This window comes from Phlebotomus papatasi, chromosome 2 (genome assembly GCF_024763615.1).
Source record: "Phlebotomus papatasi isolate M1 chromosome 2, Ppap_2.1, whole genome shotgun sequence".
NCBI classification, from domain to species: Eukaryota; Metazoa; Arthropoda; class Insecta; order Diptera; family Psychodidae; genus Phlebotomus; species Phlebotomus papatasi.
In genome coordinates this window covers 90,563,431-90,591,051 of record NC_077223.1, presented here as the reverse complement: position 1 = coordinate 90,591,051, position 27,621 = coordinate 90,563,431, and the positions used below count along the sequence as shown (strand labels likewise).

Below are 27,621 nucleotides of genomic sequence, written 5' to 3'. Positions count from 1 at the left end.
TTTCGGGATTTTGGCGTTCGGGATTTTGACCGGGACCCAAAACCCGAAAAGGACAAAATACTGAAAGCCAAAATCCCGAATTTTCTAAATCCTGAAAGAGATGAAATTATATGGAGGAAAATGTTTAGAATAATTTTCTAAGACACAGAAGAATTCGGGATTTTGTTAACCGGTTAACCGGTTTTAGACCCTTCCAAAACCGGTCAACCGTATATCCTAAAAACCCGGTTATTTGGAATCACTAATTGACAATAATAATAAAAATTTATAAATTAATTATGAACCAGTAATGGACCGATTATGAACTGATAATGAGTACATAAGTAATTTTCGCCCGAGAACCAATTCTGTTACTCTTCTTAAAACTATGTTGGGGGATCTTTTGAGTGATTTATTAATAGGTTTCATAATCGGTTCATTACTGGTTCATAATTGATTTACAAATTTTTATTATTACTGTCAATTAGTGATTCCAAATAACCAGGTTTTTAGGATATACGGTTAACCGGTTTTGGAAGGGTCTAAAACCGGTTAACCGGTGTAAAACCGGTTTCAAACTTAGGATTAGATTATTGAAATTTGAGCAATTTTTCAGAACTTGAACTTTGATGTAATATTAACACATAAATAAATATATTTCTTTTCTCAGTTAGTTTTAGAATTTATTCATTTTATTGTTTTACTTTGTATTTAAAATAATTCAGGAAATTTCAGAGTGCAGGAAAATTACTGGGAGTTTTTCTAATAATATTGTACCGTGAAAATGCTAATGCAATATAAATTTCCGTAAAAGGACTATTTTTTCATACAATTTATTTTTTTAGAATAAATTTGTTATAAATATTGTCATTTTTGAGAATCCTTAATGAGGAAATACTTGAAAATTTTATTCTATATTTTCGAAAAGGAAAAAAAATTTATAGAGAATGTTTTATAGAGAATACTGTTGGAAAGGTCTTGAAAATTACGATAAAACTGAACCGATTCCAATCGGTCCTGGACCGGTAACGAACCGATTAATAACCTATGAGTAATTTATAAGCGAATTTCGACTCAGTTCGTTCTTCATGGTAGAGGTGTGGCTTATTTTTGGTAGATGGAACTTTAAGCTCTCTTACAAGTAAAATTCTTGTTGATTGGACTACTAGAACTTCACGCGGGTACTGCGAGAACCATTTGAGAAGAAAAGAGAAAAAAACACGACTCCAAAATTCTTGTATTCTGTTCATTTATTGACTATTAATGCACTTTTCGAAAATTTTGCAAAAAACTACTGCTACTTTTCCTTGTTCATTCGATAAAAGAAATGATTTAGGTCGTAGGATAGTCGAAATTACTGGTGGCAAATACGACGGTTTATCAGGCAATTTTTACTTCAATTAATTAAGTTTGGAATTTGCATTTCAACAAGTTTTTGTTGATTTGTTTTTCCAATCAGCTCTCTTGCATAAAGAATTCTAGTAGTCGCACACGGTTCATTCTAAAAGCCACTTATTCATCCCTTGGAATTAAGCTTCTTTAGTCCATCATAGTTCGAAGAAGCGTGAAGTAAGTGTAGCCTCGATTGACCATAGTTTGAAAACTTACAAATCCAAGTTGTACTAAACCAAAAACGTTAATTGCTGGTGAAAATTGGCATTTCCATATGAGCATTTGTACCATAAACTGGGTTTTCTTGGGCATCGTATACCATGGATAATCATAGAGCGAAGTAAGTAGCTTTTCATTCTGAAATAAGAACAGTATATTTTTTTTAATCATTCTTCTGGAGTTGATTAAATGCATCTAAAATAAATTTTACCTCAATGCCCAAGAGTTCTGCGTGGAAATTAAGCAAGAAAGAGAGTGTTAAATTCACTACTACGAATACAACTTGTATTAACATTTCGGCTTTTGTCTCGACTACATTAATATTGAGTAAATTTAAAACCAATGATATCGATAAAAGAAGATATTCAATAGAGAATATTTTGCTGCAGAGGCTTGCCAATAGCGAAACATAATTTAGAACTTTGTAATGTTGAACAAGAATTGTGTTAATTCTCGTTAATACAGCAATTTCGGTGTACCTGTTAATATTCATCAGAGGGAATGATCTGTAAGAATAGCAAAAAGTATTGTTGTATTTTTCTTTGAATTTATAATGGTGTAATGATTAAAAAAAATCCCATGTTTTGCCGGGAAGCTGGCTATCTAAGGACCATTACGGAAAGTATTTTAGGCCACGCCCCTTTTAGGAATTGTAGCAAACTGTGTTGAAACTTGTGATAATTTTGAACGAGACCAGTCTAACAAATTCAATTTTAATAAAGAAATGTCACGCCCCATTGTCAGAGGGACAGCGTAACATTATGAAGGGAAAATACAATCCTCATGCGGAAATAAGCCCCGCCCCCTTTTGCAAATTTTCCTCGTCCAAGTTTTATATGTTCAATTTTCTCAGGATGGTTAAGAATGGGAAGTATGAGACGAGAATTCAACAATTATTATTACAGATTACGCCAATTTGAAAGCCACACCCATTTTTGTGAATTAAATGCACATAAAAATATACCACGCCCCCAAATAAAATTTATGTCAAATACAAAACGATTTGCAATACTTAAAGATTGTTTAAAGATTAGTATAATTTTGCAGGATATCAGATAAAATATGGCACACAACGAATGCACAGAAACGGATGTAGCCACCGCCGTAAGAGTTTTAAAAGGGTATGTCCTTACGTCTTTAGGCATGAGGCAGAAATCACAACCGATTTTGTGCATTATTCATTGTGTACTATATTATTTTATCTGCTGTCCTCCAAAAATTATTCTAAGCTTTGAACAATTTTGGATTGCAAATCTTTTCGTATTTGATAAAAAATGTATAGGGGACGTGGTCTATTTTTTATTAGGTGGGACCTTTCGGGTCACGCTCAAAACGAATTTGTTCAATCTTATGCACTAGACACACTTCCGATTTAAGCCGAGAGGCAGCTTATCGTGCACTGAGTTCCGCTTTAAAAGAAATTCTCGTAACCAAAAAAAAACCCAATTCACTCCAATGACACAGATAAATTGCATACCCACAGGAGAAGTCTTTGTTCAGTGTCACCTGTATTTATTTCAAATTTACCGCGTTAAACATTTTTGCATACATATTGGAGCTTTTCAAAAATTATTTTGAGCTCCCAAGAGTAGGCAATTCACATCAATTTCATTCAGTCCGTTTTCACTTAAGCCGGAACTTCCTGTAATTATAATTATAATAATGATCAGATTACATTTCCATCAGTTTGTGGCTAATTCGTTTCTCGACTTAAGGCAATGAACGGCTTAGTTAATGGGAAAGTGATTTGAATTTAGTCTAATTATCATTTTGATTATAATTACGATAAGCTGTCTCACGACTTAAGTTGTAAGTGTGTCTAGGGTAGTATTTACCCTAACTCATTTAATGGGGCGTGGTCAATATCTAGGCGGTGCTTATTTATCTAACATTATTTCTCTGCAAACTATGGGACAAAAAAATTTTCAAAATTATTGTTATTCTTACCCGTCCTCCTGTCTATTAAGAATATCCTCATATGACTTTTTCATGGATATTCTGATGATTTTAAAGAGAATCGATCCAAAGGACATGAATCGAATCATCAAAGACATTAAAGCCGAGTAAATGAATAAGCAGAGAATTGTTACAAATAACTGATAAAGAAATACCAATTGGTAATTAGGGGTGCTGACTTGATCAAATGGAGCCCATGTATTGTACATTGGCATTCGAGTTTCTCCATTTCCAAAAATAATGGAATATATGGTAAAGAGAAGAGCACCAAGTGAACATAGTACATGATTTAATATGTTGAAAATTTTTCCATATTTTTTCTGCAATAAATATTTAGAATATTATTAATATTTTATGCATAATTAATTGAGATAATTTTATATATACATCACTTTCGAAAATTGCCTTAATGTCAGGATCTGGCGAATTTTCAATTTCATTTGTCATTTCATTAAAGAACACAAAAAATTCTTCAAGTTCTTTGTGATTTATCAATACGATTATAGCCTTCAAAAGTACATTTGCACAGCAACCTGTGTAGAAAATGTCTAACATTATCTCCGGAACCTACGATTGGAAGAATTTTAACACTAAAATTTATTTATTTATTTTTTGACAAGAAAAGAAAATAAGTAACTCACTCTATCTTGCTTGAGGTAGGAAAAATCTTGAATAAATTGCTGAATATTGAGAATAAGAATGCACAATATAAAAATGATACATCTCAATTTTGGTCGCAAAATAATGCCCCATTTCACTAAAATCTTCACATTATAGGATATTTCTTTGTTACTCAACCAAGGTAGTTCTTGGGAATTTTTATCTTGAACCTGTTTCATGGTGAAACTTGCACAGAGTTTAAGGATAAACACAGTAAAACAAGTAGGAAACTTTGTGCTTCTTCAACCAGGAAGTTGATTTTATACATCTATTTCAATATCAAAACTTTCGTGTTGATTGCAACAGTATAAATTATTCATTTAAATCTTTTATTAAAACTCTTAAAGTTTTCTATATAATTACACTTTGGAAAAATCACGCATGCAGGTGTCATGCAATTTTCCTCTTTTCTTCTATATCAGATTACTAGAATTTTTTTATTAATATTTATTTTGTAATAACTGTTGGAAGATTATCGAATAGGGGCACAATTTTCCTTTTAGGATCATCTGTCTGTCAAATGGACAGATGGACATTGGTAAATGGGTAATTTCAACTCGCTTTTTCATGTAAATTCAAGGGTAACTCATGACCCTCATGACCAATCAGAGAGACTCAAGTTCGCGGTTTTCCGAAATAATATATGGATTCTCAGAGTTTTTCGGGTTTCCGAAAAAAAAACATGTGCGGAGTTTCCTGAGGACCCTGAAAAATGTATGGGTTCCCTGTAAGTTCTCGAAGGTCTGCATGAGTTTCCCTGAAAAATAAATTGTTTTTTTATGGATTCACCGTAAGTTGCCTAAAAAAAATATATGGGTTTCCCGAGGACCCTGAAAAACGTATAGGTTTCCTGTGAATTTCTTTAAAAATTTATAGGTTCTCCGGTTTCCCTTAAAAAATTTTTGACTTCCCTGCAAAATACATGGGTTCCTCATGAGTTCATTAAAATATATCTGGTTTCCCCGAGGATCCCGAGGATCCCAAAACTTGTATGGTTTTCCCGTGAGTACCCTGAAAAATATGGTAGGTCCCTTTAGGACCCTGAAAAATATATGGGTCCATGTGAGTTCCTTGAAAAATGTTTCGGATCCCTGGGTCCCTGTGAGTTCCCCGAGTTTTCCGTGAGTTCTCAGTAAAAAGAATGGGTTTACTGTGAGTTTCCGAAGACGCTGGAAAATGTATTGGTCTCCTATGAATTCCCTATGAGATGTGAGGTCTCCGAGTATACCGTGAGTTCTCAGAAAAAAAAATATGGGTTCCCAGTGAGTTTCCAGGAAAAATGTAAGGGCTCCCCATGAAATCCCTAAAAATATAGGTTCATTTAGGACCCTGAAAATGTATGAGTCCCTATGAGTTCCCTGTGAGTTCCTTGAAAAATATATGGGGTCCCTGGATCCCTGTGAGTTCCCCGATTTTTCCATGAGTTCTCAGAAATAAGTATAGGTTCTCCATGAGCTCCCTGCAAAATTGGTAGATTCCCTTAGGACCCTGAAAAGTGTATGGGGCCCCTGTGAGTTCATTGTAAAAATGGAGTCCTTGAGTCCCTATTGAGTTCTCGACTGAGTTCCTCAAGTTTTCCTTGAGTTCTCAGAAAAAGTATGGGTTCCCCGTGAGCTCCCTGCAAAACATAGTAGATTCTATTAGGATCCTGAAAAATGTATGGGGTCCCCGTGAGTTTATTATAAAATATATGGGGTCCCTGAGTCTCAATGAGTTCCCTGTGAGGTCCTTGAAAAATATATGGGGTCCCTGGATCCTTGTGAGTTCCTCGAGTTTTCCGTGAGTTCTCAGAAAAAGTATGGGATTCTATTAGGATCCTGAAAAATGTATGGGGTCCCTGTGAGTTCATTGTAAAATATATGGGGTCCCTATGAGTTCCCTGTGAGGTCCTTGAAAAATGTATGTGGTCCCTGGGTTCCTGTAAGTACCCTGAGTTTCCTGTGAGTTCTCAGATTGTACAGGTTTCCCATGAGTTCCCTAAATTATATGGGAGCTCTAGGACCCTGGAAAGTTTTTCGGTACCTATGAGATCCCTGGCTAGATTGACTCGAGTTTCCTGACATGAGTTACTCCTCAAGAAGGCGTGGCCTATTCTTTAGGATGTGAATAAATCACAATGCACTCAAGAGCTCAATGCATTAAATGGGTGAAGTGTATAGTACTCGTTCTATCATCAAAATGCTGTTCTGGCGTTAAAAATGTTCGATTTGCATTTAGTGAATTTTCACTGCATTTGATTCCACGGTACATGGAACTGACAGCTTCATATCTGTATAAGAAGAAATAATAATGCATGTTTTAGACATCCCTCTAGCAGGAAACCCTAGTTACTCTATGGAATGGTGTGCCAGCATAGTAATAATAATAATAATAATTCTTATTATCCTAAAGAAGGCGTGGTCTATTTTTAGAGCGGGGCTTAACGACAAAGTAACCATATATTTAAAACATTTAGTTAAAGAAAATAGTAAACCAAAAGAGTACCTCGTATTCGTGCTTCATTTTTAGTAACTATTGAAAAGAAAACACAACTGTATTGCGTGTTGTAATTTTAAAGGGGCGTAATAAAAAATGGATTTTTTGCGTTATAAAGAATTCTCTGAAGTTGATTGTAATTTCCTCTGTGGCTCTATAATTCCTCTCTCCAAGTGTAATATTTTTCCAAGTGTACAGCTTACGCAGATGGGATGAAAAACAAAATAACATTTTCAGGTCATGTCAAATACGGGTGACCATTTTCCAGACAATTTAAATCCCTCTCCCGAACTGAGTGTTTTGGAACCGCCACTGCAACAAAGTCAAAATACTGATGGACCACTTTTAACGTCGAGCCCCGTTGGGGCTGGAACTGATATAGATTTGGTTGAAGATGCCAATGAAGAAAGGGAGAATGTTAAGAATGACGTAGATGAGATAAATCCGAAGATATCTCCAATTGTGTCAAGAAGATTGGCAGATGAGTCTTTTGTTGGTACTTCGGCACATTTGCAGCCGATAAATGAAGAAGAGGATGAGTATTCACTCAAAAGGAAGCGAGATAGTTTCGATAATGTATCTCTGGCTTCAATTGACTCCCTGGCTCCGTCTGTTTTGTCAGCCAAGAAGCCTAAATTGATTCGAACGGGATCCATAAGTCGTACATTAAAGCGAAGTATGAGCTTTATGACCCCCATTTCGAGTATTTTCCGACCAAATCGAACTTCAGTTGATCCAAATGCTTCTATTAGTTCTATCACTTCTGTTGATACCACACTCAATGAGAGTATCAGAAGGCCAATGAAGGAGATGTTTAAGGGGATGAAGGAACGGATTACGAGATCGTCGAAGAAGGATTTTTCACAAACACCAAAATCTAGCAAAGAACGATTTGGCCAGAAAGATTCCTGCCAGGATGCCGATGAAACGGTTGATTTTGTGACAAATTCAACAATGATGGAGGCTGATGAGACAACTTGTGGCGGTTTCAAGACACCTATTGCCCCTTCTAAATCCCATTCCACAATTGGCAGACACTCTGTCTGCGGAACACCCACGGACTATTCCACAGCAAGTCGATGTGACATCAACAATGCTCGGAAATCGCTCATTCAAGCAACTTCGAGCGTTGCAACATCGTCCACAATAATGCCGGTATTTCTTTTAACATATTTTTTTTTATTTTGCATTTTGCATACCTTTGCCACATTATTTTTCTAATAAGAAAAAGGTGCAGCATATTAAGAGACATTGATAAAAAAAAATTGATAAAAATATTTGCGGGAGTTTAAGAGATAATATTTTTAACACCTTGTTTACAATCAAAAGGAATATTTTCAAGTTGAAAAAGAAAATTTAGGTGTTTAAAAAAAAGAACTTTAATAAAAAGTTTAATAGCTAAGACACATTGAGTGTCAGAATTTAGCAAGTATTAGCCGAGACACATGCCAGTGAGTTGTAGAAAAAATACATTATTTTTAAAGAGCTTCAGATTAGAGGCTCAATTTCAGTTTTAGTATGTTACATTTTTATAAACAACATGGTAAATTGTTTCTAGCTTTTTAAGTCAAATAATATTTTGAATTTTCGAATTTTGTCTTATGGTGGGTGTCTCGGCTAAACACGAAAATTCTATTTTGCAAGACTTAAGTTTTAGAATTATTTATACAGAAAATCCTTCTATTTTGAGATAAGTTTTCAAAACTTTAACACATTTATTATTATCAATAAATGGCTTTTTTGAAGACTAATGGCCCCTACACAGTAGAGAAATTTTTGTCCATTATTTAGCGTCTATTTTGTAAAATCATTTTTGAAATACGCCCTAATAGTTCTATTCAGTAATAACCTTTCGCAGATACAAAGCCACTCCAAAGTCAAGCTAAACTTATTTGAAAATCTCAAATGAAAGTTCACATATTCGCCGTCTTAGCGCTGGCTGTTCTTCTATTTCGAATTTCCGGTATTTTTAACACTTTAATCGTCAACAACGTCAACAACAGTGCGTAAACATTATTTGCAAAAGGTGATTTTAGTGTAGTTATGCGGAATTTCAAATCAGGAAGGTTATTACGGTAATTACTGAACGTAAGGAATGGAGAGAATGGTCAAATTGTAGGGCATTTTGTAGAAGTTACCTCTGTTTGATTGATAATATTATTTTTGTTAGTATGGGTTTCGGGATTATGCACATTTTTCGGACCGAAAAAAAAGCACGAAATGGCATTATCACATTATGTATAATGATTTTCGGCCAATGAAATAGTTTTTAAGAAGTTGAAACACGGGATTTTGACCTTTGATCTTCTCCTCCGGCAAGGAATAAAGGAGGAGAAGATCAAAGGTCAAAATCCCGTGTTTCAACTTCTTATCACATTATGCTTCGAGAAAATTTGGATACCCACAAACAAGCAAACAATACTTTTGGCCAGAGTTCTTCTATAAATTGGTAGAATTTTCAAAAAATTTACCTTAATAAAAGAAATTGAAGTTTTATTCTGAAAAATAAGCATAGTGTTTTCAAGGTTCCCGCGTCACAAAATATCTTTCGGATTTGAGAGCTCTCTCCGGTTGAGGTTTTTTTTCTGTACCGATTTGAAAGTTTAAACCGACGAAGCCTACAAGTTACTCAAAAGTGATCAAGTTCATGAAAATGATATTTAATTTAATGAAATTGGAATTCAAACTTTCTGCAAGAGTGAAAAAGAAATCAATTTTTAGCAGCAAAGTTTATAAATTTTTGTTGACATTGTTGTCTATTGAAGTGTCAAAAATATCAAAATTCGAAATGGAAGAACAATCAGCGCTAATGCGGCGAGTACGTGAACTTGCACTTTAGGATTCCAGCAGATTTTCGAATAGGTTGGAGTAGGCTTTGGGGTGGTTTTGTGTCTCCGAAAGGTTATTACTGAATAGAACCATTAGGACGTATTTCAAAAACGATTTCACAAATTGACTCGCCATGGTTGGCAAACATGCATTATGCCCAGCGTACAATGACTTTTGTTTTGTAAACATGTTTTTGATTTTTATATGAGAGTGAATAAAGCCTAGATCTAGTCATCTCGCTCACTCTCAGAGAAAATTTCGAAAACATATTTGCAAACAAAAGTCATTGTGCATTGGGAATAATTGTATAAGGGCCAATCCATCTCAAGACGACCGAAAAAATCGCAAATCGCGGGTTCATGGTCTCAGATGTTTCTGAATTTTACATATGTTAAAATACACGATAAAAGGGACAGATAATCCTAACCGGCTTATGTAGGTGAGATTCTTAACGTGAGCTAACTCGGAGTGCATGCAAATTCGATTTAGAGCTGAAGTCGGGAGACGCCATTCAGTTATCTTGAATCAAATTCGTGAAATTATACAAATTTTGTATTTAAACCAAAATATCAAGGATTTGGATGAACTGATAGAAAAGTGATATATGGATGAAATGTAGACCAGAATGTTCTCTATAATTTTCCTATAGAACATGATCTCATCGATTACTCAGAAGCCAAGATAAGCGAGGTTTTTTGTTTCTTAACTCGTTTTTTCATCCAGAGTGCCCCAAGTAGTCATTTGTTGAGTTTCAACTATTTCAAAGAATTGTTGTATTTTGTGGGACTTTCCATTTAAAACCCTATTTTAAGTGTCTTGGTGGAGTAGAGGTAGTCAAATTGGCATCTGAGTTATTTCAAAGCGTTATTATGGGAAAAATCAATTTTTTCACAATTAAACAGCAAAATATGAGTGATAGCGTAGTCTGAGTGGAAAATGATGTATGGACGAAATGTAGAGACAAATGTCCTCTACAATTATGCCGAAGTAATCATCAAAATCGGTTCAGCGACAGTCGAGATAATTGAGGTTATGTGATATTGAAATTGGTTTTTCGACTGTGGCGCCCCTGGTGTTGGTCCCACGAAGTTCAAATATTCTAGAAAGTTGTAGCATTTGGTGAGATCTTTCGTTTAAGCCCTCACTCATCAAAATCGGTCACATAGAACCGGAGATATGATTTTTTGAATTTTGTGAACTTTGACCCCTCATATCTCCGGTTCTGTTTTAACTACAGCGCGCATACGCACCATTTTGGAAACGTCCTAGACTGGACTACAACATACTAAAATTTCATTAACTTGCACAATGCCGTTTTTGAGAAAAGTGACTTTGAATTTCGATGAATTTTGACGCTATCACAGCGCCACCTGTGGTGACTTTTTGAACTTCCATCTGAAAGTACTCATCGAGACGAAACCAAAAAGGTAAAATTTAGGTCGCTATGTTAATTAGAACCGGAGATAGAGGCCGGTCAATGTTCGAACTTTGACCCCTTATAGCTCGGGTCAGGGGTTATGGATCGACTTAAGGTTTTTTTTGTTTGATAGGTATAATCAACGGCTACAACATACTAAATTTTCAGCCCGATGCACAATGGAATTTTTGAGTTATTTAACTTTTAAGATTTAAAAATTTTCTTTTTAAAAAAAGCGCCCCTAGCGGTGGTTTTATGAACTTTCGATGTTAGAAGGGGAAGTGGCATTTCACGAGAGCTTTCCAAAAAGCCCTCACTTTTTAAATTCTGACAATTAGAACCGGAGTTATGGCCATTTTAAGAAATTTTTTTTGGACCCTTATAGCTCGGGTCAGGGGGGTCGGGGGACCTTAAGTTTGGTATTGATGGAAAGCTCTAAGGCCCAGCTATAATATACTAAAATTTGAGTCCGCTGAATGCCATAGGGGCGGAGCTATTGAGAAAACAAAAAAAGGGGGGTCTTCAAAATGGCGGAAGGAGGGGTGGGGGGTGGGGGGTCTATGCACCAAGTTGCAATTTTCACCCGATATATAACCTTTGCCGAAAACCGCAAGTCGATATCTTTTTTAGTTTAGGAGCTATTAAGCTCCAAAGAGCGGCCGGCCGGCCGGCCGGCCGGGAACGTAAAATAGCCACATATATATTCGTGATCAGGAAGTGCTGAAACACATTTTGGCCAAGTTTGAGGTCGATCGGACGACATGAAATTTTGTTAGGATTATAGTAGGTGAGATTGTTAAGAATCTCACCTAATAATACAGTAGAGTCTCGCTATAGGCCATCGCTCTATAGTCCACAATTTATCGACCGTTGATTTCAAATCACTGAGGTTATGTTTTTTAGTACGCGACATGCAATGTTATCATAATTATTTTAATATTTTTGGCAAACTTAATTAAGTAGTTGTGATAATTGCGATCCTTAATGATGAGAGCGAGCACAAGTACCACAATCGCAAAGAAAGTGGAAGCCGTCGAACAATTTCAATACTAAAAGTCGTTGATAATTTTAAAAAATGATATGGACTATAGTGCGACCCAAGTGTCAAATCTGGAACCAAATATGGACTATAGCGAGACTCTACTGTATACCCCTATTCTTTTTTCGCCCAAAAAAAATTCCTGGCCGGAGATACATGGCGCCAAAGATGGCGTCTCGCGCTTCATTTGTCAATTGAGATTTTTGGAAAATAATTTCAAAATTGAAAAAATAATTTTGCCTAGATTACGGTGCAAATGAAAAATTCTGACGAAATTATAAGTTTTTTTTCTAAAATACAGGATCATAGATTAAAAAACAAAAATAGCATATGATACTAACTTAATTAAATATGCTATTGATCCTTATTTTTTTCAATTTGTTGATGCAAAATATTTCACTCCGCATGATACACTGTATAAGCAATATTGAGCTTTTATTTATTGCTTGAATATAGAGGTTAAATTACGGTTTAACGGAGAAAAATCACATTTTTAAATTTTTCCTTTTAAACCTGGGGAAAATCTGAATTAGTGACATATATTATTTTTTATGAGATTCACTAAATATGCTGCATATTGTGAAAAAAAGAGATTCTGGGAATAATGTGGCAAAATCCGGAAATTCATAAGCTCGCGAGGAAATAACCAGCAAAAACGGGTGTTTTCATGCAAAAATGTTTTGGGCAACCAAATTTAAAAAAAAAGCTATTTTTTCCATTTGGCCATCATCAGGCAAAGTGATGTAAAATTCACAAATAGAAGATTCATACGTTAAACTCTATCATTCATCGAAAATAATATTGTTTAAAAAAGAGACGGAAAACTGGTAAATATGGCAGCACATTTTAATGCCGATTTTTATGAGAAATATTTTCAGTTGTTCACTTATTTATCACACCATTAAAGTACTTTCTAATTCATTTGTGTCCAAGAGAGTGAAACTCTTGGTGGAAAAATAACTTGCAATGCTATCAAAATTATCACTGAAATATGTTGGATTGCCTTTTATTTGCTGTCTGTATTTGTTGTAATTTTTCCATTCATGTTTCATAGGTGTGAAATATTTTATTTTTTTTAAACCTTTCTCCCTTTTTTTTAATATGATGACCAGCAAATATTATTTCTTGCATGACTTTCTCGCGCTTATTAATTTTCGGGTTTCTATTTAAAAAAAAATAATCATAATTAAATAAATAAATATGGTGGTGGCTGAATATTGTAACTGTTGCATATATTTTACATATTTGTTGTGTTTTTTTTTTCTTGTTGATTTAAAAAGTTTGTCTTCATTTTAGCACATTTTTCACATTCACACAGCACCCACACTTTTTTTATATGTTTATTAATACATTGCTAAAATAACATACAAATTTTGAACTTAATTAAATTGTGCTGCCATTTTTTCATGAGACACACATTTGTATTTTGGACAGAAGAAAACAAAAAAGAAACTTTGATTGGTGCATAAAGAATTGTGAAATGTTTCATATTTCAGCCACTACTTCTATCTTGTTTATTTTTTATTTAATTTTTTTTTTTGAAAATACAAGAGATACATGAGAAATTTCATTCTAATAAAGTTGTCATTCATTAATTTGGGACAGGAAATTCCCAAAAATGAGACAATGGTATTGTATAAGGTAAAACTTAATTGCTTTATGGTGAGAGTTTTCACTCAAGAAATATTTTGATAAATATTAACATAACGATTTTTTCAGTAAAATTCGTAAAAAAAAACAATATCAAATGAATTTCAGAATTTAATGTGTCTCTCGTATTCAGTTTTAATAAAAAAAAATACTCTGAATAAAAGGTTAAGTTGCAAAGTGAGGTTATGGTGAAATTGACATAACCTCAATAAACGCTGTTTCAATAAACGAAGGGCTTATTTTTTCAATCGGATACTGGTTTTATAGTAAATTTCAGCAAGTTAAAACCTAATAAAAAGATTTGCATAATCATTTTGATTCAGAGATCTTTAAACTCAGGAATCCATCATTCTTGGTTAGGTTTTCACTTTTTACACAATTTTTTCATAACTGAAAATTATTGTTTTTTTTTTTAAATTAAAATGCTTAGAATACGCTGAAATATTGCTATTCAGCTTTTTGTATATTTCATAATTGTAGAATTTAATTAACAAATTCATTTAATTGAAATAATGGCCCTTCGTGTTCCGTTAGAAATGTCCCGCGATTTTTGATGGTCGAAAACTAACCTTAGACAGTCAGCAGACATTTCCAATTTTTAGAAAATTATTAGATGCATATTTTTCTGTAATTTTATAGAAAATACGTAAACAATTTTAGGTTATCTCTAGACATAACCTTATTTTGTAACATAACCTCTTATTTAAGCTGTTTACGAATCTTCAGACTACAAATTAATTTTTAACAAAAGGAAAATGCGCAATTGATAAAATGGTACATTGAGCTTCTTAGTGTGTTATTTCGCCAATAAGTTAGAATTTGAGGTTATATGGACATCATCTCGAAAGCAAAGGAGCAATAATGTGCCAAACAAGCGAGCACCAAATGCTAACCTATTTCAATTCCCCTGAAAATATATGTATTTTCAGCTGGATTCTGCTAACCTTAAAACGACACTTGCAAAGTAATGCCATATCCGTATATTTAGTGAGCACTTTTTGTCCGAGAACTGCTGACCAGTCAGCATATTTTTGCTGATCGATTCTGCAAAAATATGCTGAAACCCAGGCGCATGACGTTTCCTATGTTTCTCATATGTTTCTAGCGAGCCGAAAAAACTTTTGAGTTTATTAGCTGTTCTCTGTCATTGTAGAATGAATTAGCAAATAATACAAATACAAAATAAAAGCCAATTTAATAAAGAATAGGCAACCGAAAGCCTTAAAATGGCAACCTACGTAGTTTTGGAGATATCTCGTGAAATGTGTACGAAAACAGGAAAAAAATTACACTAAAACTGGTTACATTTTTTAGAGCTAATGTCACCCATCTGCTGAAAACGCTGCTTTTTAAGCTAATTCAGCTAGCACAGTTATCTAAAAAAAAAGTAGCATTTTCAGCATATTGTTCTGCTGAGTCGATTAGCGAAAGTTTGCTGACGGGTCAGCAGTTCTCGAACAAAAAGTGCTAATCAAATATATGAAAATTGGACTTCCTTAAATCAAAGAACTTAAGTTCTAGTTGTAAAAATTGTAGGTTATATTGGGCGTGGAGGAAAATGGGACACCACCAAACACGGGTTAGAACTAAACACTGAGATTATTTAATAAGATATTCGAATTCTATAGGCATTATAGGTATGTTTTTTAACTGAAGAAATGGTCGAGATACTAGTTCAAGTAGTTTAGAAGCAAGAATTAGTGTTTGGTGTTACCCCGTGTTTGGTGGTGCCCAGTTTCCCCTAACCTATAAAAATTCCTGCTATGCTTTTATTAGGAATTTTTGGTTGATAATATGGTCATTTCAAAATAAGTGGTTTACAATTTTTTAAATCTTGAATAACTGGAAGTTGAATCCTGAAAACTTTTATAGGTACAGCCCATTTGAAATGTTTCTGGATTGTTCGACTTCATTAGGAATATATTATGTGCAAAGTAGCGTACAAGAATCCGCTAAGGATACTTGTAGTTTTAGTGATAGTCAATAAAATGTAAACATTGGTATTTTTCCAAAAATCTACTCCGTCAAAAAGTTACATGAAAATCTAATTCTAAACGCGGATTCAGAGTAGTAAATAATTATATGAGAATTTAATGTAATATTCTTGAGATGTACAAGATAGCGTCGTTGTCATTTTGATTTGACGTTTCTGTCGTCCATTTTGAATAATTGTCATGACCAAAAACTTGTCCGATTGGGCTGAAATTCTAGTTTCTAGTATGTTGTAGCTGATTTCAAGACCGTTCCAGAACATATAAATACTACGAACTTGGTTCAGAAATTGCCTAGATATAGGGGCTGAAAGTTGATAATTTGACAGTCTCATGAATACAGTACTAAGAGGTGTTTCCTTTATTGGATTGGAAGGACTGAAGGACTGTACTATCGTTAAATAATGAGATCCAAAAAACAAACTAAAAGAAAACTGGGGTGGAATGATAACTTTTCGACACTATCGAATGGATAGTATCGATAAATCTATATCTGTTAGATTAAATGAATGTCGACTTTTTACGCATTGTTGAACTAATAATTGTGACATTCTAAACAAAATGTGACTGTTAATAAATATCTGTATTAGTTACAGGAAGTGCAGCTATCGTTTAAATTTTTCAGAATCGACAGTCGATAATATCGAAAACAAGTTATCATGTCACCCCTGATGTTTTTGCTTATAACAGCATATTGTAGTATCTGAAAATACTACTAACCAGAGCAACCGGATGGTCTTTCTTATACCAACTGGCTCTCCGATTGTTCTGGCTAGTTGTGTCTTTGGATAGTTATTATTAAAAGATCTGAAAAAATGTTGTTACGAACACTTGGTAAAAATTAAAGGATCAAATTGGATCATATTCATTTTCAAAAGGATGGATTATATTTGATCCTTTGAAAGGATCACTAGTGTCTCTTGAAATTTTTTATGTAAATTTATCACGATAAAACGTGTTTAATCGTAAACTTCTTACACACAACATATTCCTTTTATCTGAGCAAACTCCAAATGTGACTTTTTCATTGTTTTTAATCATTTATTCCGGAGTTAAATACGTGTCAAAACAAAGATACTTTTGAAGGATCCTCGGTGATCCTTTCATTTTTACCAGTGAAGATGAAAAAATAAAAAAGTAAATGATTTTTTGTTTAATTTTTCCAAGTTTGTAAGAGTTAATATAAATAAAAAAATAAAATAAAACACTTAACTATTTTGGTGTTAATTATGGCACTTCGTTTAAGCTCCTGGTACTCAAGATTAATTAATAAAGATCGGGGAAATATAATTTCAAAATTCCAAACTTTGAACCTCTGTACCTAAGCAATCGCTTGAACTAGGTCGGATTATGTAAATGTTCGAAAAAGGTCTAGATATCAGTTACAAGATACTAAGATTTCAGCCTAATCGAATGAGTTTTACATTTGACAGTTATTCAAAATGGCGGACAAAAACGTCAATATCAAGATCGTGACCATATTGGATATCTCGAGCATATTACCCTTGGGTATGAAGACCTTAATTGTTGTTTTTTTTAAAGAAATTATTGATTTTTGATATTTCTTTAACGGGGGCAAAGTCACCCATAACGGCTGTTTTTAAAAATGTGAGGTTATATTGAGGTAAACCTCAAAAAAGTTAGTTTTTTTTGTTTAGGTGACCTATTAGCATCGAACAGACTGGGCCATTGCTCTTTTAATCGATTTTCAAAGAAGCAATGGAGAAGTGAATCACATCGAACAGACTGGGCTTTTTTACATGGTCATTGCTTTTTTACTCCTTCATTGCTTTTTTACATGTGGAAAAAATATTCAAAAAATTGCGGCATCAAACCAATTTTTGCATCAATTTGATCTTTTTCCGTTCTCTGAGACAATATTATGTAAAAAGAAAATGATATTTTAGTAAAATTAGCCAAATTTAAATACCTTGAAAAAAAAAGCAAAAAGCAATTACCCGGTCAATTGCTTTTTCTTGACACTTCCATATTACATAGTCCGTTAACATTCTCTATTTGAATTCACTGTTCGAAATTTCATCGACCACCATCGAAATCAGCTGATGCCAGGAAAAATCAAAGCAAAGGAAATTTTATTCATAAAACTCTTGTGAAAACTTTTGAAATACATTTAAAATGAGTCTAGGCTTAGTGAAATTAAAGTTTAGTATAAAATACATGTGAATAATGTGAATTACATTGTTTTGAACAACTGAAAATATTTCCCATTTTACTTACATTTTACTTACACTGGATGGCGCTGTTCTCAGTGAGTTATCTGATCGAAAAAAATGAAGGTGTCATATCACTTCTCCATTGCTTCTTTGAAAATCGATTAAAAGAGCAATGGCCCAGTCTGTTCAATGCTAATATGACACCTTCATTGTTTTTGATTAGAAAACTAACTGAGAACAGCGCCATCCAGTGTAAGTAAAATGTACAAGGCGGGAAATATTTTAAATTGTTCAAAACACATTATTCACATTATTCACATGTATTTTATACTAAACATTAATTTCACTAATGCCTAGACTCATTTTAAATACATTTCAAAAGTTTTTACAAGAGTTTTATGAATAAAATTTCCTTTGTTTTGATTTTTTCTGGCATCAGCTGATTTCGATGGTGGTCGATGAAATTTCGAACAGTGAATTTAAATAGAGAATGTTAACGGACTATGTGATATGGAATTGTCAAGGAAAAGCAATTGACCGGGCAATTGCTTTTTGCTTTTTGTTCAAGGTATTTAAATTTGGCTAAATTTACTAAAATATCATTTTCTTTTTACAGAATATTGTCTCAGAGAACGGAAAAAGATCAAATTGATGCAAAAATTGGTTTGATGACTCAATTTTTTGGATATTTTTTCCACGTGTAAAAAAGCAATGAAGGAGTAAAAAAGCAATGACCATGTAAAAAAGCCCAGTCTGTTCGATGTGATTAAGTAAATTACAGAAAATCTCTGATTTTTATGACATTTCATTTTTCTTTTTAATTAAATATTAATGGACTATTATCTTCCGAGAAAGCTTACAGTTTACACGAATTATTTTCTTATTTAATTTATTTATTGAATCAAATGTAGAATGCAATGTTCTTTTTATATATTATGTGTACCAACATTGATTGTAAGAAAATCTGTGCGTGACAATCAATTGCGAAATAACTCATAAATAATTTGATTCAGTTTAATTTTGTAGTCTGGACGACTCGAACTACAGCAATCTAGTTTGAACATTTATTTATAAATTGATTTATTCGTTTAGCAATTTCGTTTTGACTTAGCCCTCAATTGCCCTTCAGAACAATTAAGATATTTTCTTAGTAGATCAATGTTTTGCATTTGAATGACAATTGAGGACTAAAAGTGCTATTTCAATTAAAAATGAATATTTTTTTTAGGACTTTACTGTTCTCAAGTGCTTCTGCATTATCGGCTTTTTTCGTGTTGATTTCTGTCTAGACTGCTTTCCTCAGTACTTGCCGGGTTTTAAAACCACCAAATAGTCGTGTCAGGAACCAAAACAAAAAAAAATCGATAATGCAGAAGCACTTACGAACAGTAAAATGCTAAAACATGTACATTTGTTTTTCAGTATTTTACTGTTCTTAAGTGCTTCTATATTATCGACTTTTGTTCTCGCTGGTTTTTTTCATGACTGTTTGGTGGTTTTGAAACTGTCGACACACGAACTAACACAAAAAACAGTCGATAATGCAGAAGCACTTGAGAACAGTAAAGTACTAAAAACTTTTCAAGATTTACCCTTTTTATTTTTAATTGGAATAGCACTATAAATCTCTAAAAAAATCTATTTAAAGCATTTTTCTACAAAAGAAAAATAATAAATGAAACTATGATATTTAGATTGTGGATGAACATGCCGTGCATACAAAATTGGATGTAAAAAACTCCAAGACTCACATTCTGAAAGCCGACTGGTTCTGGTATACCATTCAGAATGGATTTGCCGACGAGATGGATTACAGATTTGATGATGTATGTTTGAATTTTCTTTCGAAACAAAAATTCTTTTAGGATATTTGATAAAAAAAAACCCAAAATATTTTGTGTGTAGTATCTGGACAGCATAGCCAATACTCCCTGCAGTGATCGGCGAGATTCTCTGCCGGTGACGTTCAATAAGCGAAAGAGGAAGCGTCTGTCACGGACAATTAAAGAGGAATTGACACCTCTGGGATTGGGTAAGAGGCGATCTTCAGTGTCAGATGCTGGATTGTTGTCCGTTTCGGGAAGTTTCCTGGAATGTACAACGAGTCCGGATAAGAATGATGTGAGCAAGGTGATTCCGGAAACGGAAACACCACCCGAAGTTCCTCCGTCAAATAAGAAACAGTCGATGCGTTTCAATCATTTTCTCGATTTCTGCCAGACAGAGTCGAATTATGTGGGAATCCTGGACACAATTGTTAAGGTAAGATGTGAATTCTTTACACTGAGAAAAAAAATGGGAGTACGATTAACGCTTTTTAGGTGTAAAAATATATCAACATTTTTTAATGTTAATTTTACACCTTTTTTAAGGGTAAAATTAACATGAAAAAGGGTAACTTTAACCCCTAATACACCTAAAAAGCATAATATTTACACTGATTTCGGATCAATACTTCATGGTAAAATAAACATTTCCGGAATGTTATTTTAACTTTTTCGGATTTCTTTCAGTGTAATTATTTTCACGGGAATTTGATTTTTTTTTTAGTTGAGAAATGTCAATGAATTTTAAGTCACGCCCCTTTTCTGAAACTTTGACCTATACTTATTCCTTTGGCTAAGTAAAATTCAGGAACATTACATAAGCTGTACTTTTTATATTTAAAAAATTTGTGTTCTACAATTTGATAAACTTTTTATTTAAATAAGAGACTTATGTGGGCGTGGCTTATAAAGGGACTTCAAGATCGAAAGCCAATCAGGCTTCAGATCTTGCGAATTATTCAATTTGTGGGAGTAATCTTCTTCTAGAATGCCACAAAAAATCTGCAAATTAAAAAAAATAGCTTTACTGGCCTTAATTTCTGAAGTGGGCGTGGCCTAAAATTATTTTTGAACGAGGTTAATTGAGACGTTAGAAAACATGAAATATTCTTTGCAGTTGTTCAAGGAACCATTGGAAAAGATGGCAGACACAAATCCCAGTGATGCTCTGCTCAATAAATCAGAGATTAGAGCGATTTTCAGCAATTTTCAGCCAATTCACGATGTCCACTGGAAAATGCTGAATTCCATCAAGGAGCTTCAGGCCAATTGGGCAGAAGAATGTCTAATTGGTAAAGTTATTCTCGATCATCGGGATGATTTAATAAAGGCTTATCCGCCTTATGTGAATTTCTTCGAACAAATGAAGGATGCCCTTGTTCTTTGTGATAATCAAAAACCCAGATTTCATGCATTTCTCAAAATAAATCAGGCAAAACCTGAATGTGGAAGACAATCCCTCCAGGATCTGATGATTCGCCCAGTACAGAGATTGCCAAGTATTAGTCTTCTAATAAATGGTGGGTTTCTTTCCTTTTTTTTTTTTAGCATTTATCCAAAAAATTTGAATGTGGCATAAATGCTTAATTTTTACCTTTTTGACAGACATTCTCAAACATACACCAAAGAGCAATCCAGACGCGAAAAAATTGGAGGAAGCTCTGAGAGCTATTAAGGAAGTCATGACGTACATCAATGAAGATAAAAGGAAGACGGAGGGTCAATTGGCCATGTTTGATATTTTCAACGATATCGATAATTGCCCAGTAAGTAAAATTCATTATTTTTTCTTCATTTTATTACTTACAGGAATTTTGTGCAATTTTTTTTTATTACTCCACTCTTCACCTCTTTAGTTTGTTATTTTTTCAAATGAAGAATTTTTCTATAAAACTCATTGAGGATTAGAGTGCAAAGCAGTTTCAAACATGATTACATTATATTTTTTTTAATTGAATTTCTTTGAATATCCCAAGTAACAGTTTTTAAGTAATTAAGAATGAAGGCTAGGACAGCGTAATTTTCTAGTTATTACGATTACTTACAATCTAGGTAATTTTACTTAAATATTAGAAACTTAAATAATTTTAATTTTTGTATATACTCCTTAAAGGACTGTAATAAATACTTGGTAATAATTACGTAATTTTTACGAAATTATAAAGTATATTTTACTTAAAGAATCTACCTTAATTCCTCCTCTTTAATTTTTAGTTTTTACAATCTACGATTATTTTCTTGAGATTTTAAGAAACTTTACCTCAACCTCTTTCCTATTTTTCTACAGAAAAAAAATTAGAATACTTTAAAAATTTCCTGTAATATTTAAAAATATAAATCTTAAAAAAAAAAACAATTATAGTAAGGTGGGATAACTGGATCGTTTTCCGTAGAGTGCTACTTAAACGTTTGTTTTTGGACTGCTGAAATTCTTTTTTATTTCTTCTAAATCCATAGAATTATTCACTGTTTCATTCAGAAACATAATATTAAAAAAAATTATCAAAAATAGCGTAAATGTCCTAATTCAAAACCATTTCCAGACGCTTTAACTTTGACACAAGATTCAACATATCAAATTAATTTTTTTTCCGAAGAAAATTACATAAATTTGCTCCTTGACTCTTCTAGAATGTTACTATTTAGTGCAAATTCTTTGAATTGAGTTTGAAAAATACTTTAATACAAGAAAAATAAACAAGTGCAAAATGCTACTATTGGAAACAATTTAATCTAAATGGAGATAAGGGAAATTTTCCAATTGGAGACAAACACTAAGTGATTAAGAAAACAGTTCATTTAATCATTTTTTTAGATGACATTTTTAGTATCCTCATACTCGCCTTTTCTTCTTAAATTCGTAATTTCTCTTCCTTTTTTCCAATCTAATTCTAGTTTTTCACGTATTTCTTCTTTTAATTTTTTTGTAGTTCTCGGTTTCTCTTTGTTCTTTTTTTCCATTTTCCTGATCGCATCCTTTTTTTTTCTCCTCCTGGATGGGTAGAACTTCGTCGCTCGTTAAAATCGGTGACAGTGCTCGTCCCTTTTTCACCTTACTTATATTTCAATCTTTTGGGAAATAAACATGAGTTTTTAGGAAACTTAGTACTGGCTTTTGCTCCTTAGAGGCTTCTTAGCCATCATTGTGGATGTCAGTTGTAGCAGTTGATGTTTCCCCGAGAATTTCTAATGGATCTTTTGTCACACCCTCCCTGAAGTCGATGTTCTTAGTATATTCTAACTGGTATTGTCTCTCGGATGTATCTTCAATCCACACGTCGCGTCGTCAACTTCCAAAAGATTCGCACTACTTAAGTTAAATATGATTAAAGTCATAGAACCGGCATTGCTTCAGCATAAAACGGTTAAGAGTATGTTCAAATCCCGCACAACTTAAGCTTAAAATGATTTCACTTGTGTGTATTACACTCATAGCTTCAACACGAAAGGGTTGAAATTGCAAATAAAGAACGCACAGCTTCAACATAAAACGGTTAATATTGAATATAAAATACTCACAGCTTTCGAATAGATTTTATTAAAAAACGAATTTGAATTGGGATTGCCAGTAAATTTCATCATGCATTTTAGACGACAAGCTTTACAGAAAAAAAGCCGCAAAATATTTTACTGATTACAGCGAAATCTTTGATTGAGTAAATAAAAATTGAACTTTATATTTGATGGGTATCAATCAATTTAACATTTTTTACATTTTAATTTTACATGTTAAAAATGTAGCACATGTTAAAGGATTTTTTTACTATGTAAAAAAAATATGATGTAAAATGTAAAAAATTCCCCTAACCCTAGTAACGACTCACAATGCCGATCTCCTCATTTTCGTTCGCAAAGCAATTTTTTTTATCTTATTATTATTATATTATAGCAATTATTTTATCTTATTTAAGGATATTAAGGTTTTGCTTCAAAATCAAATTTTTTTGTGTTCTTGAAGCCTGATCTTGTTTCGGCTCAACGGAGTCTCGTGTCCAAGTGCGAAGTCACCGAACTCTCAGATCAACTGAGCGGCCGTGGTGATTCCTTGATGCTGTGCCTCTTTACGGACAACATTGAGGTCTGCAAGAAGCGTTCGCGAGGCTTCAACAATGCCAAATCGCCCAGTACAACGATGAATGGTCTCAATGTGACGACCAAAGTCAAATCATACAAACACATTAAACTCATCTCACTCAGTTCCATTCGCTATGTTGTGGATATCAGGGACAGTCCGAGGGCTTTTGCTCTGAGCTGTCGATTGAGCAAGGAGAACAAAGACAAGGAGTACTACTTCAGTATAAATGAGGAAGAGGTGGACAAGACAATGTATCTGCGGAGTTTGTGCAAGCAACTGGCAGAGAATTCCTGCAGGGCCGATGCTGAACAGTTTCTGGCCAGTGTGGACTCTACGGAGCTCAGTATTGACATCAGTGACTTGAACATTGGTACCCTGTCAAAGGCATTTAAATTTGCCACGAGAACGCGACTCAAGGTAAAGATTTTTTTCTTTTGATTAATTTTGAAGAAAAATGATTTCAGGATGATGATTTTTTTTTTAAATTAATTTTTGGGGAAAACAGGTTGGAAGGGCGTTCTCCTTCAATAAGACACCATCGAAGCTGAAGAGGGCTGTTTCCACCATGATGACAAATTCTCTGACTCCTGCTTCGCAGCTGGCGCAGATGAAATTGGCCAGTTGTAACAATATTAACGTAGGTATTGTCACTCTTTCACCTTCATTCTCTTCATTCTTCTGCGAGAGCTCAAATGAAAAATAAAATAGCTAACATAAATATTTATTTTTCAAATAAAAAAGCAGAATTTATCCATAATTTTTTTTAGGAACCGTTTTATTTGAAATTCATTCATTCCATTTAATTTATTTAAAAAGCAATTTCTTCTAAGAATAAACATTAAAAATTTAACCTTCACAAAGGTTTTCCCTCAATTATTAAATCCACTTGGAGCAAAATTAAGATTAATGATAGATTATCAATAATTTATGATTAAATATTATTTCAGTTCTTGATTACTTGTTTTCTCTTTTTTATCCTTTGATTTCAAGTACATTATCAAGATTTCTGCAACATTTTATTGATTTTCTTGGTATTATTTTATAATTGGAACAACTAATTAAAAAAAGGGACAGATAATCCTAACCGGCTTATGTAGGTGAGATTCTTAATGTGAGCTAACTCGGAGTGCATGCAAATTCGATTTGGAGCTGAAGTTGGGAGACGCCATTCAGTTATCTTGAATCAAATTCGTGAAATTATACAAATTTTGTATTTAAACCAAAATATCAAGGATTTGGATGAACTGGCACAAAAGTGATATATGGGTGAAATGTAGACTAGAATGTTCTCTATAATTTTGCCGTAGAACTTGATCTCATCGATTACTCAGAAGCCAAGATAAGCGAGGTTTTTTGTTTCTTAACTCGTTTCTTCATCCAGAGTGCCCCAAGTGTTCATTTGTTGAACTTCAACTATATCAAAGAATTGTTGTATTTTGTGGGACTTTCCATTTAAAACCCTATTTTAAGTGTCTTGGTCGAGAAGAAGTAGTCAAATTGGCATCTGAGTGGATTCAAAGCGTTATTATGGGAAAAATCAATTTTTTCACACTTAAACGGCAAAATCGGAGTGATAGCGTAGTCTGACCGGAAAATGATGTATGGACGAAATGTAGAGACAAATGTCCTCTACAATTATGTCGAAGTAATCATCAAAATTGGTTCAGCGACAGTCGAGATAATTGAGGTTATGTGATATTGAAATAGGGTTTTCAACTGTGGCGCCCCTGGTGTTGGTCCCACGAAGTTCAAATATTTTAGAAAGTTGTAGCATTTGGTGAGATCTTTCGTTTAAGCCCTCATTCATCAAAATCGGTCACATAGAACCGGAGATATGATTTTTTGAATTTCGTGAGCTTTGACCCCTCATATCTCCGGTTCTGTTTTAACCACAGCGCACATTTGCACCATTTTGGAAACGTCCTAGACTGGACTACAACATACTAAAATTTCATTAACTTGCACAATGCCGTTTTTGAGAAAAGTGACTTTGAATTTCGATGAATTTTGGCGCTATCACAGCGCCACCTGTGGTGACTTTTTGAACTTCCATCTGAAAGTGCTCATCGAGACGAAACCAAAAAGGTAAAATTTAGGTCGCTATGTTAATTAGAACCGGAGATAGAGGCCGGTCAATATTCGAACTTTGACCCCTTATAGCTCGGGTCAGGGGTTTTAGATCGACTTAAGTTTTTTTTTTGTTTGATAGGTATAATCAAGGGCTACAACATACTAAAATTTCAGCCCGATGCACAATGGAATTTTTGAGTTATTTAACTTAGGAAGAAAATGAAGAAAATCATACGACGACTTTTCGAGTAATCCCAAAAAAACATGGCTTTAGTATTATTTGAAGAGAAAGCATGAGTGGAAAATGAGTGGCATGGTAATGGTCCTAGGGTCAACTTATAAGGGGTTCCCGGAAATTTCTAAGTTTCTATCTTTAACCGTTTGGGCTCTAGGCGTGGTAACGGCCACGCGGATAGACGCACAGACAGACAAACAGCGTGACGCCATTTCTCAGAAATCGTCTGAAATGCGAGGATATGTTAAGAAAAGTGGTCCCGGGGGTGGAAGGTGGAAAATTTGGGTGGTAAAAAATCGAGAAATTATAACTGCTCTCTGTATAGTTCTAGCAGTAAAAGAATTATCTCGGCTCCATTGCAATCGATAAGGTCAAGTTCTCTGGAAAAATGATAGAGAACATTTTGGTCAATATTTCGGCCAGATCATCTTTCTGTCAGTTCATTTACATCCTACACTGAGAAAAAAAGAGGGTGCGATTGACTTTTTCTCCTCATAACTTTAACACTTTTTAGGTGTAAAAATATATCAACATTTTTTAATGTTAATTTTACCCCTTTTTAAGGGTAAAATTGACATGAAAAAGGGTAACTTTAACCCCTAATACACATAAAAAGGGTAATATTTACACCGATTTCGGATCAATACTGCAGGGTAAAGTAAACATTTCCGGAATGTTATTTTAACTTTTTCGGATTTTTCTTAGTGTAGATATTTTGAATGAAATAAAATGTTTGCAATTTTTCAGAAATTTGTTTCCAGCTGTATAATAATCAGTTTCAGTCCACTGAAATAATTCTTGTATCAATTTAGAATCCGGTAAATGTAGTTACGATGACGGTTGATGAAACTGACGTAATTAGTCTAGGATTTGTCTATATAATAATTACAATCGATGCATAAAACCGAATTTAATGTACTTGAAATGCTCCAAATGAGGCTTGGAAACTTACAATAGAAAACATTTTGGTTGACTTTTTAACACGCGCGGCACGATTTTTTAGTTTTTTTTTTACAAATGATTTTTTTGCAAAACGTGCGATATATATTTTTTCGAGATGCCTATGATAGGGTGGCGGCATTACTTCTGGTCTTGTCGTATTGGTTTGTCAGAAAATGATTTTGAAAACCAAAAAAAAAAGAGATATGCTATCATAACATATCAACTACTTTTCATTTAGAGGTTTTTCGTAATTATTTTGTGCTATAGTAAAGTTTTTTACGAGGAAGCCATAAGTAAAGACAGGAGGCCACAAGTTATGCCGTCACCCTATGAGTAGTTTTACACCTAGTCACATTTGAGTCTGCACGAACAATAACATGGATTTATTAATACAATTTCTGGGCTAGTGTGCATTTTGGACATACAATACATGGATCATGTCTGAGCAATACCGGATATACTGGTATCAAAATACCGTTTAATCATTCTTAATAACGATTTTTCAAGGCAAAAGGTTTTAAAATGCTCTGCAGAGTGTATTTCTCAACCGAATGGAGTATTTTTGGTTCTGTTGGAAAGGTTTTGAAATTGCTAACAATCTTGAACCGGTTCCAATCGGTTTTGAACCGGTAATGAATTGATATCTCCTTTTAATCAGAAAATTAATTGAATTACTACAAAATTGTACCGGG

The 27,621-nt window shown here is 33.7% G+C and overlaps 1 protein-coding gene across 6 annotated transcripts in view; it reads left to right on the top strand.

The window, feature by feature from the left end:
* LOC129802368 (protein ECT2) overlaps positions 1-27,621 on the top strand; it is an 85,107-nt gene that overhangs the window by 56,108 nt on the left and 1,378 nt on the right. For 3 of the 6 annotated variants that reach the window (XM_055848120.1, XM_055848122.1, XM_055848121.1), the window contains exons 6-11: positions 19,476-19,607; positions 19,687-20,043; positions 20,725-21,127; positions 21,213-21,373; positions 23,566-24,099; positions 24,188-24,319. In XM_055848120.1, the coding sequence (XP_055704095.1) occupies positions 19,476-19,607; positions 19,687-20,043; positions 20,725-21,127; positions 21,213-21,373; positions 23,566-24,099; positions 24,188-24,319 (1,719 nt within the window). Of the gene's footprint in view, positions 1-19,475; positions 19,608-19,686; positions 20,044-20,724; positions 21,128-21,212; positions 21,374-23,565; positions 24,100-24,187; positions 24,324-27,621 lie in introns of all 6 variants that reach the window. The other 3 variants (XM_055848125.1, XM_055848124.1, XM_055848123.1) reach the window with 1 other exon arrangement.